The following is a 19,778-nucleotide window of genomic DNA, read 5'->3' as shown; positions in this document are numbered from 1 at the left end:
CCCATTGAATGTCTAATGTCTATTTTGTCCCCTCATTTTATCTAATGTCTATTTTGTCCCCTCCTTTCATTTTAATTTACTTTCTGTACCCCAACTCACCTCTAATAATACTTGTCTTGTCTTTTTTTCCTCTACTCATTGTTTCTTTCAGGACCCACAATCGACGAAGCTGATTGGAGCAGGTGAGCTTTGCAATGGACTTTACGTGTATCGACCTCAACCCGTCACAACTCTTTCTACTCAGACTCTTGCTAATAAGATCATATGGCACCAACGCTTAGGTTATCCTTCTCGTTTAAATATTCTCAATTTTTTCAATAATAATCCTTGTCTTATTTCTTATTGCGATATTTGTGCTCGTTCGAAACATACTCGACTTCATTTCCCTTCAAATACTAATAAAAGTACTTTTACTTTTAATCGAATTTTTTTGTGATATATGGGGTGGTTACAATACTTCTTCAATTTACGGTGCTTATTATTTTCTTACCATTGTTGATAATTTTTCTCGCTCCACTTGGATCTATTTCATGCGACATAAATATAAAGCATATACTCACCTCATACATTTTTTTGCACTTATCCAGAATCAGTTCAACACCATGATTAAAATTATAAGAACTAATAATGGACAAGAATTTCTATCCCACAAATTTTAAAATTATCTTCATGACCACGACATCATTCATGAACATACCTGTGTTGAGACTCAGTAACAAAATGGTGTTGCGGAGCACAAACATTGGCACCTTCTGAATGTCGCTTGTAGTCTTCGATTTCAAGCACATTTGCCCTTAAAATTTTGGGGAGAATGTTTTCTCACTGCCGCTTATCTTATTAATCGCACTCCGAGTCGTATTCTTCAAAATAAATCCTCTTTTGAACTTCTCTTCAATACCCCACCAAGTTACACTCATTTACGCGTATTTGGATGTCTTTGTTATACTCAAACTCTTCATACTTCCCTCGACAAATTGTCACCTCGTGCCTCAAAATGCGTCTTTCTTGGGTATCCCGGTCAACATAAAGCTTACAAGCTTTACAACCTGGAAACCTAAGCTATTTTTTATTCTCGTGATGTTACTTTTCATGAACAAATATTCCCATTCCAAATCTCTTCTTCTCCTCCAGATCTATCACTACCCATTATTCCTCTCCCCGTTCCCGAACCCATAACTTCTCTTTCCCCTTCTACTTCTATTCCCGACTCATCCCCACCTCCACCATCTATTCTTTCCATTCGTCCTAGACGCACCACTACTCGACCTGCATACCTTCAGGATTACGTCTGTTCGACCATACATACGGAGTCCACTGTATCCTCATCAGCTTCAGGTACTGCTCATCATTTATCTGCTTTTTTTTCCTATTCTCGTTTTTCTCCTAATCATCTTACTTTTTTAACTGCTCTCACCACATCTATTGATCCTTACTGTTACTCCACTATCATCCGCCATCCTCATTGGCGCGTGGCCATGGTTGCTGAAATTCGAGCCTTAGAGGATAATGCCACTTGGACTCTGGAACCTCTTACTCCTGGTAAGAAACCCATTAGATGTAAATGGGTTTTCAAAACTAAACTCAAAGCCGACGGATCCGTCAAGAGGTACAAAGCTCGATTAGTTGTAAAGGTTACACTCAAGTTGAAGGTCTTGACTACCATGAAACATTTACTTCTGTTGCCAAAATTACCACTGTCCGCTGCCTATTGGCAGTTGCTGCCACCAAAAATTGGGTCATTCAACAACTTGATATCAACAATGCTTTTCTACACGGTGATCTTGATGAAGAGGTCTATATGACCCCCCTACCTGGATATTGCCCTAAGGGGGAGACTTGTGTGTGTCGGCTTCGGAAATCTCTATACGGCCTCAAACAAGCCTCCCGCAACTGATTTTTTAAACTAACCACTATACTTCTTGATATAGGTTTTAATCAATCTCTGGCAGACCACTATTTATTCACTCTTATCTCTCACACCAGTATCACTATTGTTCTTGTTTATGTTGATGACATCTTAGTTGCTCGCAATAATATTTCCCAGATTGATATTTTCAGGAGCATTCTTTCTACACACTTCAAAACAAAAGATCTCGGCTCCCTCAAATATTTCCTTGGTTTTGAAGTTAATCGCTCTCAGAAAGGCATCTTTCTTAACCAACGCAAGTACACACTTGATATCCTGACTGATAGTGGTCAACTTGGTGCTCGTACCGCTCACTTTCCCATGGAACAAAATTTGAAACTCACAGACCATGATGGCTCTCTCCTCATCGACCCTAGTTCCTATCGACAACTGGTTGGAGGTCTCATCTACCTGACTATAACACGTCCTGATATTGTTTTTGCAGTGAATATTCTCAGCCAGTTCATGCATGCTCCTCAAGATCCCCACATGCAAGCTGCCATCTGCGTTCTTTGCTATCTCAAAGGTAGTCAAGGTCAAAGCATTTTTTTCTTCTTATCTAGCAATTTGCATGTTACCGCTTACACAGACTCAGATTGGGCCAACTACCCCACCACTCGAAGATCCACCACAGGCTTCTTCATTCAGCTCGACAAGAGCCCCATTTCTTGGCGAACAAAAAAACAGACGACAGTGGTACGTTCCTCTGCTGAAACTGAATATCGCGCCATGGTAGTCACTACTTGCGAACTCACCTAGTTGAAACAGCTCCTCACAGATCTTGTTGTCTCTCATCCTAAGCCTATCAATCTTTATTGTGACAATCAATCTACTCTACACATCGCTCACAACCCTGTCTTTTGTGAGCGCACCAAACACATTGAGATTGATTGTCACATTGTTTGTGATAAAATTCGGGCAAGCCTCCTTACAACCGTTCACACTTCTTTTCATGAGCAACTCATAGACATCTTCACCAAAACCTTGGGACATGAACTTTTCCAACACTTTCTACGCAAGTTGGGCATTACGGATCCCCATGCACCAACTTGAGAGGGAGTATTGACAGAATCAAATCCCACAAAATTAGCAATCTCTTGATATTAGGAAATTTGTCATTTAATTGTAATTATTTAGGAAATTTGTCATTTAATTGTAATTATTTCCTTTTTAATAGTTACCATAAAAAGGCTATGCATGTATCTATATATTTTAGACCTTTTTACTCTGTAATTCATACTTTTCATAAATAAAGAGTTCAATTCTTAACAGTTTTGATAATGTATTTTAAAGAATAGGATGAAGAAACCATTAGGAATATTTTAATTTTTGTAGTGTTTTTTTTTTTTCCTATAAAAGGGTAAATAATCATAGCGAATAATTTCCACTAGAAGTTATGAGCTGACCTGAATCCGCATGAGGATTAACTGATTTCGTTCATGAATCATGAGGATGAACTAATTTCAATCTCTAGATGAAATTCCCACAAAATTCAATCTGATATTTCCGCTTGTATTTTGTTGGATGTACTTATGTTTCATGGCAAGGAGATAGCTTAAGTCGAGTCTTATTTGACACTAATGCTAAATAGATTTACTCTGTAGACTATACAATGTAGATGATAGAATTATTGTTAATTGACTCTAATACTAAATTCTTATTTGAAATAGCTCGATAGGCAAACAAGAATATAGAAGGCCACCAAGCCTTATACATCAATGTCATCACTACAACTATAATAGTTGTTTCCCTTAAACCGCTTTACTTTTTTGTCTTTGAGTGTTTATCTTTTTTAAAAAATTCATCTTTATATTTCTGTCATTATATTTTTTTTTATTTAATTTTATATCATTTATTTGGTTATTATAAGGATATTACGGACCTGTACCTCTATTCTACCCACCATTTATGATTCCTCCAAATATATATCCAAATATATACCCAAATCTATATTCCTACCCATGGGGAAGCCAAGTAGATGGATTTATTTATTTATTTATTTTCCATTTACAGTATTAATCTTCTTATGCATTTATATAATTGTAGCATCCATTAATGTCAGCTCTTGGACCAACCGCACTCTACTATTCGTCGAGTAATCTTGAAACGTTAAAAAGTTTTGAAGAGATCACACAACGTGTAAGTGATTTGTCCACCATGCCTAATAGTGCAGAAAATGAGAAGAATGTTATGAGTGAATCACATGCAAATGATCATAGTTATCATATTAATAATGGAATTACACTTTAAATTCCATTTTTCACAACCAATGTCTATAACAAGCATATTAATCTTAACCATTTTCTATGCCTAAATAGAGGATAAAGAAACAGCATGTGGCGTACAAGTAAAGGTCGAGGTGAATAATGATAATGAGGTGTCTGACATAGTTGATGAGGAACAAGTCGAGGAGCTAAAATCTGGAATGACTTTTACCGTTGAGAAAGAGTTTTTTACGTATTACAAACGATATGTCGAGTAAGCGAGTTTTGGTATAATGACAAAATACAACGAGAGGCAAATGTGAGTATTAAGTATGTAACAACTGGATGTGCACGTGGCGGCAAGTATAAACCTAGCCATAGCACCATCTCGAGGCCACCTCCAACAATTAAAACAAATTGTAAGGTCAAGGTAAATGATCATTTGGTGAATGAGTTATAGGTTTTGATTACCATTAAAATTGCTCACAATCATACCGTAAACCCACGAAAGTCTAGATTCCTTAGATGTAATAAGTATTTAGATGAATATGGTCAAATGATGCTTGATTTGAATGACAGAGCAGTATTCGAATAAACAAAAACTTCAATGCTTTTGTTGTTGATGCAAGGATGTATGAGAATCTTGAACTTGCAAAGAATGATTGTTGAAATTTTATTGATAAAACTAGACATTTAAGGCTTAGTAAAGGAGGTGTCAAAGCACTCTTGATAGAAGGAAGGAGATAAATGATGGTTTTGTATCTGTTATGGATATGAATGACGAGTTTTAAGGTAAAAAATGTGTTTTGGGCTGATGCATGCAATCAAGTATCGTACAAGTATTTTGGAAATGTTATCACATTCGATACGATGTACCTAACAAATAAGTACAGTATGCCTTTTACTCCCTTTATGGTGTGAATTATTATGGACAATCAATAATGTTAGGAACTAGTTTGATTCCAAGCAAGGACACAAGTACGTTTGTATGATTATTCTGAACATGGTTGAAGTGCATAATATTCGAGCTCCTAAAGCGATAATAACATATTAAGATTAAGTAATGAAAAATGCAACTGCAGTTGTATTCCCAAATGCTTGTCATAGATACTATCTGGTCAAAAGAAATACATAACAAAATAGAAATCTAGAGTTCTTCTTTCAACTACAATCGAATTTGCAATCAAATGAATGGAGAGCATTCGTGCTTGATTAAGACAATAGAAATGTACATTCGTGGAGTAACTAATCGATCAATGCCAAAGAAATGTTGAATCTGGTATAAGAGAGAGTGGGTTGAACTTCAGACAAGATTCAGGATGAAGAGAGAGAGAGAGGAATTTCAGACGAGGCTTGCCATTGTTTGAAATGCAGACCTGTGCACGGCGAGGGGCGGAGCTAGGAACACAAAGGCTTCCTTTTATATTAAATGCATTAGAGTGCAAAAGCGCCAAGCAATCATTTTGAAAAAGAGTGAGATTTACTAATAAACAATTAGTTTTTTTGTGTATATCTTATATTTACTCACTTTTTTTAAAAAAAATTACACAATATTTACATATTCTACGATTGTAAATATCATTTCCATTTTCCTTTTCTATTGATAACCTGTGCCGTGGATTAAAAGATCAGATCCACCACGTGTGATGATGTATGGTGTAGGAGTTATGAATTGGCCTTAGAATAAATTTATTGTTTTTAACCACCACACTTTGTTTAGATGGTTCTATATGTAAAGAGTAAATAGTGTATTTAGATTTTTTTTTTTTTTTTTTATATGGATCAATTATAATTATTTCAACCGTCTAAAGGCTCTCCAACCAATTTTTAGAGTGCCGATGATATGATATCTTGTAATATTGTGAAAATATCGTATATTTATATTTCTAAAAATTATTTAATTCCTATAACTTCCCATCAGGTTTGGATTTATAATTTTTTTAACCTCACCAAAAATTAGTTAAATTTGTGTAAAGTAATCCCAGATATATCATACATTTTTAGAATACGCAAGTCATTTATTTAAAAAAAAAAGTGTGGTTCATAGTTAAAAAATAATTTTTTTATATACATATATATTAAATTTATTCACTTTTTTTTTAAATGAATGCAAGGAATTTATTTACGATAACTATAAATGTCATTTTGTTTTTTTTTCCCCCACCTTCAACAATTCGGCAGCTTATAAAATTCCATAAAATCTATTTTTAATATTTTGATATGATAATATTCGAAATTCTTTTATCATTGTTGATACGACGTGACGTCGTGAACGAGGGAGTTTATGCTGGAACATAAGAAGGAAAATGTACGTAGCCTCCTTAAATTTCAAAATTATATTAATATTTTTTTAAAAAAATATTTTAAAAAATTATTGCTAACAGAAACATTCGTAAAAAATAAAAAAAAAATAAAAAAAGATAATTACAATGATGAGTATACAAACACAGCATAAAATGAGAAAATAAATAAATACAAAATTTATATAAAAATAAATAAATAAATTTTTAATAATAAATTCCTCTCGTCTTCAAAGCCCGGCACTTGCGAACTCACTGTTAAGAATATTCAATTTGAGAGTGAGACTTGTGAGAGTTTAGGTGTTTAGCAAACCTTGCAACTGAACTCAACAAGAGCATCAATGGAAGAAGCTGTGCCTGCGCAGACAACACCGACGCAAATCTCAAACCCTCCAACCGCTGCTCAGTGCCCCCTCCACAACCTCCTGCTCCCACTCCTTCCCTTCCTCCTAAGATCAAGAAGAGACCGCTTGACAGTAGTAGTATTCATATCCAAAACCCCAAATACTTCAAGATGCGTGCCATTCTTAAAGAGCTTCGACCTCATTTTGTTGAGGTACTGTTCGAGCCCAGTAGCTAGAGAAACTACACTTAATTTCATTTCTGGGTTTTTTTTTTAAGCATGATTTGATGGTAGTTTTTTCCCATTTTAGGACAAGTAGATACTGGAACTAATTGGGTTCTTTTGTGCAGAATTTAATGTTATATTAAAGATCTCTAGTGGTTTCATTGCTAGGTCGATTTTGTATGCATGTTTTATCCAGTGTTTTTAGTTTTATATTTTTGTTCAGATTATAAAAACATTCCTTTTGTTCGATGGAATGATATATTGAGAAAATTTTCGCTCTTTAATATCCTGTTTGCAATTATAATGGAGATCTTTAGCGAGTTCATTTCTGGTTTTCTTTTCTTGATGCATAATGATGCGATCATTTTCTTCCTCTTCTTAATGCTGTGTGTCCTTAGTAGCTATGGAAATTTATGTGGGAACTGGGACACAATTGACATTTGAGATGGTAATATTGGGTATTAGAAGGTAATCTAGGTGTTATGTGTTATTTTTCTTCTTTTGTGAATGAATTGAAGGTGCTTGAGATGAGATTGTGAAGGTAGGAATCACATGGTGTTTAAGATCAGTGTGCTTAAAGAAAAAAGTCTTAATATGACCACCGAAAGGCGTTCTTTTTCTATTCATGTGCAGAACCTAAGTAGGTTTTTCGTTTTTTGTTTTATTGTGGCTGTGAACTTATAATTTCAAGTAACGATAGACATACAACCGTTTTTACAACTCTTTTAAATGAAGGGATGTGTAAAATCTGAAATTCAAAAGAAAAAAAGAATTTTGTAGTTTTTATGAAGTGAAAATCATATTAGTTGGTTATAAAATAGTTGTAGGAATATCATTATTATATAACCTAACCTATTAATTAGAATGCTCATATAGGTGAAATATGAAGATACAAGATCTATTTTTCCTGACTGAGATATCTTGCATATGATGTGTTACCTGGAAACCACTTGTCAAAAAAAAAAAAAAAAAAGGGATGGGCTGTGCATATAGAATAATATGCATTGGGCAACACGTGCACACACATGCATGTATGTATGGAGGAATATATATAGAAATGTATGTAGGTATATTTATGCCATCAAGGCCAATGGGTGTCAGGCATGAATTACTGTGCAGTGGACTATCTAGGCCAATGGGTGTCATCCTAGTTGTGATAGCAGTAAATGCAGATGGTAGAATTGTTCAATTATCAATCTTAGATCTTCCTACCAAATGGCATCCCTTCTTCCCCAAACTAGGGATGCAGGGCGAGGTCGATGGTTTAATCCTGCTTGTGTGCTTGACTTGTGGTTTCGGTTTTCCTATAAAAAAGAAAAAGGAAAAACAAAAGACCTTGAATTTCAGTAAAGAGTTTCATTGTGCTAAGCTGTGAATCTTCCTTGAAATGCAGTTAATAAATGTGATTGTGCATTTGAAGTGAATGTCAATGTTTTGTATAATCCTAAATGTGGAGGGTCGATAATTTTGAGATTCCTGTAAAATATCCTGGTTTTAGCATTGCTCTTGAAGAAAAAACGCCTACTCTGACTAAACCTGCTGGTGCGGTTTCGAAGTTGGAAATTCTTTTTTGTTTCACTCTCTATGGCCAATCTATCCATGAAGCAGAGTTTCAGATAAAAATGCTCATTTCAAGACAATGCCTCATTAATAGTTTGTGATTCAATATAATTTCATACTTAGATATTTGGTCCAGCTGACCTCGACAACAACACAATGAGCATTTTTCTCTATCATTTCCTCTAAGTGCTTTCATAGATGCCTTGACTAATGGCGGTGAAATTACAATGTTGTTACTATGTAATTTTCCCAGCACCACCATGCCCTAAACTGTCCTGTATATTATTTCTTCTGCACTTGACTCTCATGTACTGTAAATAGTTTTTGCAAATGGAATAATGGATTGAATTCTTTTTTTTTTTTTTTTAAAGTATGGATTGAATTCATCCCATGCACAAAAGAGTTTTTATCAAATTCAAGATTATAGGATTGAAAGAGTTTTTCTTTCTTTTATGATAGGGATTAAAGGGAGGTTCCTGACATTTCATGATGGGATATTGTCATATTTGAGGAGATGATAGTGCGCGGGGAACTGCTTCATTTGCATGGTAGATTTTATCAAACATGATGGGTCTTATTTATTTTTATTTTTGTTTCATTTGTTATCTTGAAGGTTATGCGGACCCCTGACTTCCGGAATTGCAAGGCAGCTCATGAAATACAAGAACGTAAGCTTATCAAAACACTCTAATAGTTATTCAAACATATATATATATATATATATATATATATATATTCATCTCTGTGTTGGTGCAATTTGGCTACCCAATGATTAACTCTTCATAAGAACAACAATAATGGCTGTACATTTTGTGTGCCTGTTCCAATCTTGTACAATGCCACAGTATCTTTCTCACGCGGTGTTCGCTTTTGTATACTTCCTATGTACTTGGGCTATACCTATTTACTTGATTCAATTAATTTTTTCTTATAGAAAAAAAGTATCTTTCTTATTATTATACATATTAGTCTTTAATTCTATGTGCACATTAGATATGTAAATGCAAAGACTTATTCACTTAGGCATGGATGAAGATTGTGACATCCAAGTTGGTGTGGCTGATTCCTATCTTTAGGATACTTAAGAAGCTTGTGACAGGTTGTCCCGTAAATCTTTTGCCAACTCATGATAAGCTGATCCTTGAGCTCTGCTAAAGTTCATCACTATTAGCTGGTTGTCACCCTATGCTAGAATGCTGTTATGCAAACATAGTATTAAGATGGATTTTCATCCAAAATGAGGAGCCATTTAGTCTTATTCATGACTGTAGGATACTGTTTCTTCAATAATGATATTGTATCCTGAGCTTCTTTGGTTCCATCTATACATGTGCCCATTCTCTAAAGCATTCACTTCCAGCCACTATTGGATACTGGGTTCCTAATTTTAGAATCAAGTCTATGAGATATTCCCCATAGCTATTGATATGGCGGACAGGAAGAATGCAGTTTTGTAGCTTCATGAATTTGCTTATGACTTTACCTGCAACTTGCAGAGATGAAGGTTCTGATGGAACTATACAAGGCGATCACCACAGAAACAGTTTCTGTGAGTAAGAACATACAACAAGAAGGCGATACCTTGTCAGGTGAAAACCGAGATGGTCAAAAGCTGCGAGAGCAGCCCCAGGATCTTAAGCCAACAATGGAGCAGCCTCAGCAAGACGGGGTATTTTCAAAACCGTCTGAGAAAAAGATCCTCTCTGGCCTTGCCTCTGAGAAGCAGCAGGGTACTGAAGATGGTCAAAGTCATGGGAAATATGTTGTTGGAGGATCAGCTTTCGGCTGGAATTTTGTCACTTTTCCAGGCAACGAACCAGTCTATTATGGAGTAACCAAAGATTCATTTCGAATAAGTAGTTTGGCGAAGTAATTTCTTGTGCTAATTTTTTCAACAAGGACCTTTGAAAATTTCTGGAACCTACCCCCTATAATGTAAGGGAGTTCTCAACGATGGTATCCACCAAAAACAATGGGCATGGTAGTGTTCTTGCAATGATTTCATAATCCAGTTACTTGCCATGGGTATCCGGTAGAAGTACTGCAATACAATTTGTATGTCTCCCCCATAAACGTATATTTCCTGCATATCCTTGTTAATAAATACGGACTTACATAAAAAATAATAATTTTTTAATAGTAGACTCCACTCTTTTTCAAAGTGACTGCACGACGCTTCTACGACTGCATGTAGCATTATTCTGTATATTCTCTCTCAACATGTATCAAGGAGAAACCATCAAGGCTGTTCAACGGGAAAAAATCTGCCTGCCACAAAAAAAACCATATGTGCTCATTTAGGGTTGGTTGGATTCGAAGATGGAATGAGATGAGATAGTTTTAGATCAAATATAAAAGTTGAAAAAATATTGTTAGAATATTATTTTTTTTAATATTATTATTGTTTTGAGATTTAAAAAAGTTAAATTATTTATTATATTTTATGTAGAAATTTGAAAAAGTTATAATGATGAGATGATATGAAATACTTTCTGAATCACGGGGTGAAGGGTGGATTTCTCCACCTTGAACTAGGGGTGGCAATATATGACACGATCCGTTAACCCAACACGAACACGACACGATAAAAACGGGTTAGGATTTACCCTTAACGGGTTCGGGTCAAAACGGGTTGACCCGTTAAGACACGATAGCTTAACGGATTGATAACGAGTCAACCCGTTATAACCCCTTAAGAAAGTTAAGTTACAATTATACCTTTATACCTAAAAAAATAAAATTTTTGGGATTTTAATTTAGATATTTTTATTGTTTAGATTGTAATTTTGGACTTATAGTTAGTTTTATATTTTTTATAGATATTGTGATTTTAATATTTATATAAAATTATGCTAAACTTAACTAGATAAAATGGGTTAATTTTGAGTCTGTTTCAATCCATTTACATAAACGGGTCAAAACGGGTTGACACGACATGATCTGTTATGTTAATGGGTCGTGTTAGGGTTTGAGATTTTGACACGATAAGTTTAACGGGTCGGGTTAGAGTTGACTTATATAGTATAATATACATATTTTGACACGATACGAACACGATCCGTTAACACGATTTGACATTCCTGGGGTTGATGATTTCTAGAACCGATCCCCACCGGAGTCTGTCCACTCGCGCTCACAATTTAGCAAGATTACTTGCTAAAATACTTTTCTGCTTACTTCCATCATAGGCTCTTTGCTTTAGCTCTTTTATGATTTATGCTTCTCCAACCTGCTTTTTCATTCAATGATTATCCCATCAACTTTGCATGCGAGATAAATTCATATTCCCAAATGAGACAATACATACAGATACCAGCAGCAAGACAGAAACCTATTTAAACTAATGGATTGCAAAAGGAGATTTTGCTTGTGGCTTTCTGACCCATGACAATGGAAGTCTGATCACCTTGAATAATTAAATGATACAGACAAAACAAGATGATCAAAGTTAAAAAAGAAATGAAAATGTCTAAGGAATTAGGAATAGAAGTGACTGACATTACTTTTTCTGTAGCCAAATGTGGTTTAGGACTTGGGACTCCACGCAAGGCACAAATAATCTCAAATGACAGACCAAGCAAAAACCCATGAAAGCAGCAGTGCCACCAAGAAGTTCTAAATCTGGAGACAAATGAATTTTATTTCTGCAATTGTTTAAAGAAGACAATAATCCAAAACCAACAATTTTACATCAGCAAGAAGAAACCAGGCATGCTATCTATACAAAAATTACAACACGTTGAAAAATCTCTTCACACTAATTTTTCACCTTTTTTTTCATTTTAGTGGCAGCAGATGCAAAAGCACAATCAAAGAAATTGTAAACACAATAACAATAAACTTTCTAGACCACACATAAAAATTTGCAAAAAACCCACAACCATCAAAATATTGTTTGTCCGAAATCCAATGACACTCGGTTCTCAGAGAATTATCTGAGAATAAGTTAGTGCCATATGGAAGGAGTGCCCCGCCTGGAAGCAAAACCTTGCAATCAATAACAATTGTAATCTTCATATGTGGACCACCACAATGAGATGAGTGAGAATGAGAATTTCCACTTCCACATTCACTTATGTCCAGCAGGCTCATTCCTCTTTGCTTCAAGAATTGCACCCTCCTTAAGAGCTGCTTGCGCTTCATTCTCCATTCCAAGTGCAGCAAGAGCAGCAGACTGGAGATAAGAAGCAATGTGCCATACAGGGGAAACGATCTGAGCTTGCATTGCATCAGTCAGAGCTTCTTGAGGCATGTCACCCATGAGATAAGATAAACTACGGCGTGCATAAACCGTTGGAGAAACCATGGTTCCACCATCAACAAACTGCAAGTCAAACAAGAAACAATCAGCAAAGTTCTAAATGATACATGCATCTTAATGGACAAACCATATGTAGCATGAAATATCCCATCTACATGAACAAGATAGATCCTGAGGAGATACCAAACAAGGTATTCATTCAAAGATCACTCAGATAAGAATACGTTATGTCCATCACAATAACTTGTGCACAGGAATTTTTTATTGGTCAACTCAGGATTGTAGTCATCAGAACAAGTACAAGGAATATGCATCAACCTTCAACCTGCAAACAACTGCTACTGAAGTTCCAGAAAACCTCTGGTCGTAGATAAAATAATTCTACAATATCTAGCCAGCCCATTCTAAGAAGAACATCACCTGTGTATAATTCTCAATTGCGGCTCTAAAATCTTTCTGATGAAAAGCAGTATCACCCTTTTTCTTTGAATTCAAAGTTTCCTGCATTTGGTCGGTCCACATTTGAAAAGAGAGCTGCACCATGATATATGAAAAGGAAATATATTATCACCAATATTACTAGTTTCTTTGCATGTTAAAAGAGACAACTGGAGTACAGATAACTAATGCAGATGGTTAAAACAGAAATGTCTTAAACAACGAAAATTACAGAAATAACTTCACAAGCATAGTTGAAATGCTCAAAAGCCTGGAAAGCCCAAGAATGAATAGAGAAACTAAAGTGTAGACAGGGCTAATCATGTGAAAAAATGAACCTAATCTCATTCATTATCATTTAAACTGTATACAGAACCTCATTTGCCACTCCTTCGTCATCTTTGTAGCTAATACTTTCCAAGACCTCATGTATGGCAGTCAAGTCCCTTCTTGAGCATGCCTCACCAAGTGGAGACAGGGGAGAGAATGAAGCACTATGTGAAACACCCATCAACACATGAGAAGGAACCTGCAACGAAGAAATTTTTATTTCAAAAAAAACAATGACAATAATATTGAAATAAAATAAGGGAGAGCAATGGCACAAAAGGAAGTTCTATGAACTGATACTGCCAAATGGGGAGTGTTTCTGAGTGTCTGTTTGCACAAGGAAATATCACCTACAGCCTACATGAAGTATGCATCAACCTGCAATTGATGGGTTTGATTCGGTGGGTTACTTGGGTGTCCAAGAAATGTACAAGTCATGCTTGATTTTTTACATGCTTGAAGAAAATCTCAGAACAAGGCGATGACAAAAAAGTACACAAGACATGGCCCTACAATGATAGGATGTCCTGGTTTAAGCATTTAAACCATATTGTTGGGCTGATTTATTCACAGATGAGATTTTGGGAAAGCTGATTTCATAAACATGTATGGCGTATTCACTTGACAAGAGGAGGAGGAAGAGGGGGTTATAAGCCTTGCTTAATCAAAAGATCTTTGATTCTAAGTCTTGGCTTCACTGTATCCTCTCTTTTGTTGGCATGTGCAAGCTCACATTCTATTCAAGCCCTTTCTTCAACAAAGGTTGTTAGTAGCTGATTCTATTTTGATAAGTAATCATAGTTTTAGTAAATGGATGCTTGCTAACGGCTGATGCATTCATGTTTCTTCTGGTGTTCCATTATAGATTTTGTTGAGCAGTTATGTTTTGCATATAAAATTAGGAGAACTTGGTACACAGTGATCTAAGAAACAGATTTCAGATCAAGCATAGAGAGATCCACATTATGGGAAATCTTGTTGTTCCTCACCTTCAAAATAGGCCAAATTAAGCAAAGAGAAGAACCATTCCAATTATACTATCATGATATCGTCCAAAGTTTGGACCCTTTCCAGCTATATTATACATTTACTACCTTCTTTGGAACCATCCAAGACTAAAAGAAGATAATTTTCTAACAACTGGAAGATGAATCATTAAATGGTCAACTCACTCTCCACTACACTTACACATACATCACTACTTCACAGGAAAGGATGTAATACCAAGACTCATAATCTCAAATACTTCAATACTAGTTAGGCCATATTTGTTTACCAGATTTTTTTTCTTTCATTGCTGGCTTTAAATTAAATTCAGTATTATGGTTAGTCAGTAGACTCGATACATCAGTTACTTCTATCAATCACACTCATTTTTAGTTCACAGTTGGTATCGCTTGGCATAAACATATTCCAAGATGTAGATTGCTTGGCCTGTTCTTCAGAAACTTCCAAGTGATGAATCTAAAGACTAGACTCTCTTACAAAAAGAAAAAAAGGGTGGTATGATAGTTCCCTTTGTTCCTTGAGAATAAAATGCCTAACTACTTGAGAAACAAAAAACAATTGACCTCTGTTTCCTTCTGAAGTGGAGTCAAAGCAGCCACTAGCGACTTTGGATTCGGCCGTTCTCGAGGTTCATACTGCAAACATCGGGAAGCCAAACGTACCAACTCAGTCCCATCATCATCGGACAACTGTTGTTCCAAGCAAGAATCGGTCAGCATCTGAAGATTCCTGTCCCGAATAAGGTCAAGGGCCTGGAACAAATCACTAAACAATTATTTAAGGTGTTCACATATAGCTGCGCAAATATCGAGGTAAAAAATTAAAACATTTTCACTCTAAAAAGGATCAATGGTAGATATAATTTTTTTCTTGGACTTAATTTTCTTCTTCTAGAAAAACAAAATACTTACAAGCACTTACATGGCTGGGAGGAATATGCTTCCCACTGATAAGGTCAAGCAAAAGAGTGCCAAAGCTATATATTACACTTTCTGATGTGACTCTCCCTACAATGGAAAAGGCACATGAACTTCAGAGTTCAAATCATACTGATTCGTAATGTGTCAACTATAATATGAACTTGCATCATGGAAGAGCACAAATAGAAATAAATTATAATGATGATGACTCGAAACCAACAGCATTAGACGACACTATGTTCTTTAACAAAAAAAGTGAAAATTCAAATGTAGATGTAGACTAAGCAGATTGTCACCACCCTGTAATTCTACAGATGTAGAGAGACAAAGACAGAAATAAATGGCAGCTAGAATCATCAAGAGCTGTTACATTCTAAAAAATCTAAGGTTATTTGCATGGCACAAAAGTAATTAGATCACCAGTCAAATGAGCATTTGGAACAGCTTTTTGGCAGATTATGAGCATGTTATTATAATGCATACAGTCCTTGACAATAAGCAAACATGATAACCCAAGGGCCAGAGATGTACAGAAGAGTAGACGGTATTTCTTAAAATGCCAGCTTATGTTTGATAGTTGATGTAGTCGTGCCAATGAGCTCTAGTCAAATGACACTCATGAGGGTGCAAGCATAACTCAACAATCGGCAATGAAAAAATGCATCTTGCATTTGCACTGGAGACCAATGCATCATGATTAATGTAGGCCACTTCACAAGATTTTCATAATGGAACACAACACAGCTAAAGCGAGGTCACCATAAAAGATAGCTACTCAAATTCATAACAATCAGGATCTAAATAATCCATTCAGTTTAATAAACATCACTAGGACTGAAAACATTTCTTCTTCACCAAGGATACATACCAGTTCTGAGATACTCAGGAGGGGTGAATGCCAGATTGGTGCTATAACTTTTTCCATCCCTACTATTTTTCATCAGGCCAAAGCTTGAGAGCCTAGGATTAACATCCTGCGAAGTTCTAATAAATAAATAGAGGAATACATATAGAATCAAAATAAGATTGTACTTGCAAATAAAGGGAGTGATAAGATAATTACCTCGTCAAACAAAATTCTGTAAGCATTAAGATCATGATAAAGGGCACGCCCTTTGCTTGTACAGTATTCTAATGCTTCAGCAAGATGTAGAACAACCCTTAGTCGCATTGCCCATTTCATAGGTTGCGTTTCCCCTGATTGAAGAAAGCACATCAACAGCTATAACAGAAACTGGACTGAATTCAATGTAAATAGTGAAATTCCTGCTAGTAAAGTTGACATGCAAGTGAACTGCTCATCGAAGTATGGTTGACACCCTTTCAGCAATTAAGAAAATAAAGTTCTCATTCAATTACTGTTAGCAGCTTATTTGGGAGTAGGTAATTAATTGTGGTGGAAAACAAGCACTATCAAAGTAAAAATGATAGTCTCAACAAAGATTCCATACCAGCACAGTTTCCAGGTCACCTCGACCTGGATTGTGCTGGCTTTAATACACTATATTCTTAAGTGTGAAATTATTATTAGAAGCAGATGTCAACATGATAACACAGTCCAAAGTTGTCAAAATCTATAAGCCAGATTAGGTAGAAGGCATTGAAGATATATCCGGTTCTAACTAAAACTTAACAGTGAGATTTAAAATAGAAAATCTAGAAATGCAGGACTTACAATGAAAAAGGTGTTTTGCCAGAGTTTCGTTAGGCATATATTCTGCCACAAGCAACCGTTCATCATTTTCACAACAACAACCAAGTAAATTTGCCAATCTCAGGTTGCGGAGCTGACCAACAGATCTTGCTTCCTCCTATAGTTATGAACAAAAATTGTCCGAGTTATTTACTATAAATCTTCATCTTTCCCCTCATCAACAACAAGTGTACAATGCATGGTTTATAACCGCAAAATGAAATAATCATATACAGTACAAAAATGGAAAATGGCTAATTGCCCAGAAAGGGACTAATATTAAAGATTGTGAAAAGACTGTGAATCAAGTTAATTAACGTTAGAGGTAGAAAATAACAATGATCTACCAAAAACTGCCGAACATCAGGCCAAGCCATCCTATTGAAGCGTTTGACAGCAATCCTCATCTGATTTTCCAGCTTCCCTTTGTAAACAACATTTGGAGCTTTCTCTCCATGCTCAGATACAATATTTTCCACTGCAAATCCTGAAGTAGCATTTTTAAGTTGATCAAATGTGAATTCCCGGAATCTAGGCAAGTGGCTAAGCTCGCTCTTCTCCTCATCCTCTGCAACAAACAAAAAACCAACATCAATCAATCACGTGCTCATTAGCTAGAAGAACAGAGACAACATTGAAACCAATTCTTGTACCCACCAACATCAGGCACTTCAAGAACCGATGCCTTCACTTGTGAATTCGAGCAACAGGGCATGAGTTTGGAGGACTCACAACCCATCTCCCAGAATCAGATGTTACTTGGTAAAAACCTTTTGAGTTATAGTTACTATCTGTATAATAAAACAGACTCTTGCACATCCAAGCCGCCCAGCTTCACAAACACTATTCGATCTTATTGCACCGTAAATAGATTCGCTTTTTTATCTTCTTGACTGGTTGAAAAGCTGCCAACAACAAATTGAAATGGAGATTTTCCACTCAAACTCCTCAGAGCCACAATGCCTGGAAATAAATTTAACAGCTCAGTATACGCGGATAAATATGCACCGAAAAATGCAAATTGCACTCACAATGAATGCATTGCAGATTAGATTATTCTGAGTAATAAAAAATAGTACTCAAGCAAATTCTCGAATAAATCAGTAACGAGAGAGAGAGAGAGAGAGAGAGAGAGAGAGAAGACAGAATACTGCAGGTGAATCTGTTTGAACCCAAGACCAGTTTTGCCATAAAACTTTTCTGGCTGCATTTGCAACCATAAAACACAATCAAAACACTGCATGAAAAGGTTCTTTTTTTTCAGTAATCAGATTTTTTCTCCCTTTCTTTATCTGCCAAATATAAAATGCTACCCAAAACACCAACTTCAATCTGTCCCCTTTAGTATTATCACAAATAACTCAATCACTTAAACACAATCTAAATCAAAAGATACGTGTGTATCATTTTAATCAGCCTCCCCGCACAGAGACACAAAAAAGAAAAAGTAAAACGAAAAGGATCACTCCAAAAAATCTTCCTTACCGATTCAAACCAGTGAGACTGAACGCACGAAAACTCCACGACCCAGATTCCAAAACCAGAAACACAGAAAGCCCCAGCTTCTCAATCGGCCGGAAAAGTGGTTCTTCTCCAATTGCTAAAATTAAAACACTAATCAACCTTCAGCTCAATCCAGATCAAATCAAGCAAAGTATACCCCTTTTTCTCAATCAAATCAACGACTCCATAGGCTCCACATTTTCGCTTCAAAACCTCGTTATCATAAAAAGTAACCGAACCGATCCCCTCCTCTAGCCACTTACCACACCAAGAATAAATCCCAGATTTTCCAAAACCAAACTATCCTTCAACTCCTTGATTCAGCAAAATTAACAAACTCGATAAAAGAATTTATGAAACTAATTAACAACTAAATAAGCCCAAACTAGAAATTGGCAGTCGAACAATTCCAAAGAAGCTCAAGATATGTGAATCTCTATAAGAAGAAGAAAAAAAGAAGCTGATGTTTGAGTTTTCTAACCCTTTTGCTTGGGTTTTTTTTTTAAATAATCTTCCGCTTTTTGATAATTTAAACAAACCAATTATTACCGACACCATGTCGCGAAGATTATTCAAAGTGCTGGAATTCGCTTATTATTTTAAACAAGAAAATATTTTTAAAATTAAGTTTATTTTATTCTTGATCAATAAAAAAAGTTTGAAGTTTGTTGAATTTGCACCGCCAATTATTTTGGATTATGTGGGATTTTGTCTGGGGGGTAGCGGGGCCAACGGGGAAGCCATAGTTGGAGGCTTGGAGCTCTTTAATCATTCCTCTATGCCTCCATTACTCCCGCCGTAATCATTCCCATTTTGCGACTTTAATTATAAAAGAAAGTAGATGAAGCGGCACCGTTTTATCTTCTCCAAGAGCTTTTTTCTTTTTCTTTTTAATTATTTTCAACGCACGTAATTTGAAGAGAAGGTAGATACTGATGGAAGACAATTCCATATTTTGTGGGGATGGTGCAGAAGATGTGTTGCATGCTTTATATCAATGTCCCAGGCTAAGGCAGTGTTGGGATAATCAATGCCTATTTTTGCAACTTAAGACAAGTTGTGTTGATTTTGCTGATCTAGCTAGAAA

The 19,778-nt window shown here is 35.8% G+C and overlaps 2 protein-coding genes across 3 annotated transcripts; one reads left to right on the top strand and one right to left on the bottom strand.

The window, feature by feature from the left end:
- The first annotated feature begins 6,643 nt into the window (after positions 1-6,643).
- Positions 6,644-10,537, top strand: LOC121240942. 2 transcript variants are annotated; one of them, XM_041138467.1, is made up of 4 exons: positions 6,644-6,966; positions 8,998-9,055; positions 9,152-9,206; positions 10,035-10,537. In XM_041138467.1, the coding sequence occupies exons 2-4, from the start codon at positions 9,053-9,055 to the stop codon at positions 10,409-10,411; spliced, it is 435 nt and encodes a 144-aa protein (XP_040994401.1). In that variant the 5' UTR covers positions 6,644-6,966; positions 8,998-9,052; the 3' UTR covers positions 10,412-10,537. The 2 variants fall into 2 exon arrangements, with proteins under 2 accessions (XP_040994401.1, XP_040994395.1); XM_041138461.1 differs by lacking the exon at positions 8,998-9,055 and having other exon boundaries at positions 6,646-6,966.
- A 1,623-nt stretch (positions 10,538-12,160) lies between these two features.
- LOC121266511 (serine/threonine-protein kinase BSK3-like) lies at positions 12,161-19,486 on the bottom strand. The gene is made up of 11 exons (XM_041170361.1): positions 18,674-19,486; positions 17,846-18,151; positions 17,536-17,756; positions 17,171-17,306; positions 16,559-16,692; positions 16,364-16,469; positions 15,497-15,582; positions 15,139-15,327; positions 13,614-13,766; positions 13,220-13,333; positions 12,161-12,862 (listed from the first exon to the last, which is right to left on the bottom strand). Exons 2-11 carry the CDS (start codon positions 17,925-17,927, stop codon positions 12,608-12,610), a joined length of 1,476 nt encoding a protein of 491 aa, XP_041026295.1. The 5' UTR covers positions 17,928-18,151; positions 18,674-19,486; the 3' UTR covers positions 12,161-12,607.
- Positions 19,487-19,778: the final 292 nt, after the last annotated feature.

This window comes from Juglans microcarpa x Juglans regia, chromosome 1D, assembly GCF_004785595.1.
Source record: "Juglans microcarpa x Juglans regia isolate MS1-56 chromosome 1D, Jm3101_v1.0, whole genome shotgun sequence".
Taxonomy (NCBI): domain Eukaryota; kingdom Viridiplantae; phylum Streptophyta; class Magnoliopsida; order Fagales; family Juglandaceae; genus Juglans; species Juglans microcarpa x Juglans regia.
Note: the sequence above shows the minus strand (reverse complement) of the source record. Positions and strands in the feature narration are given on the sequence as shown.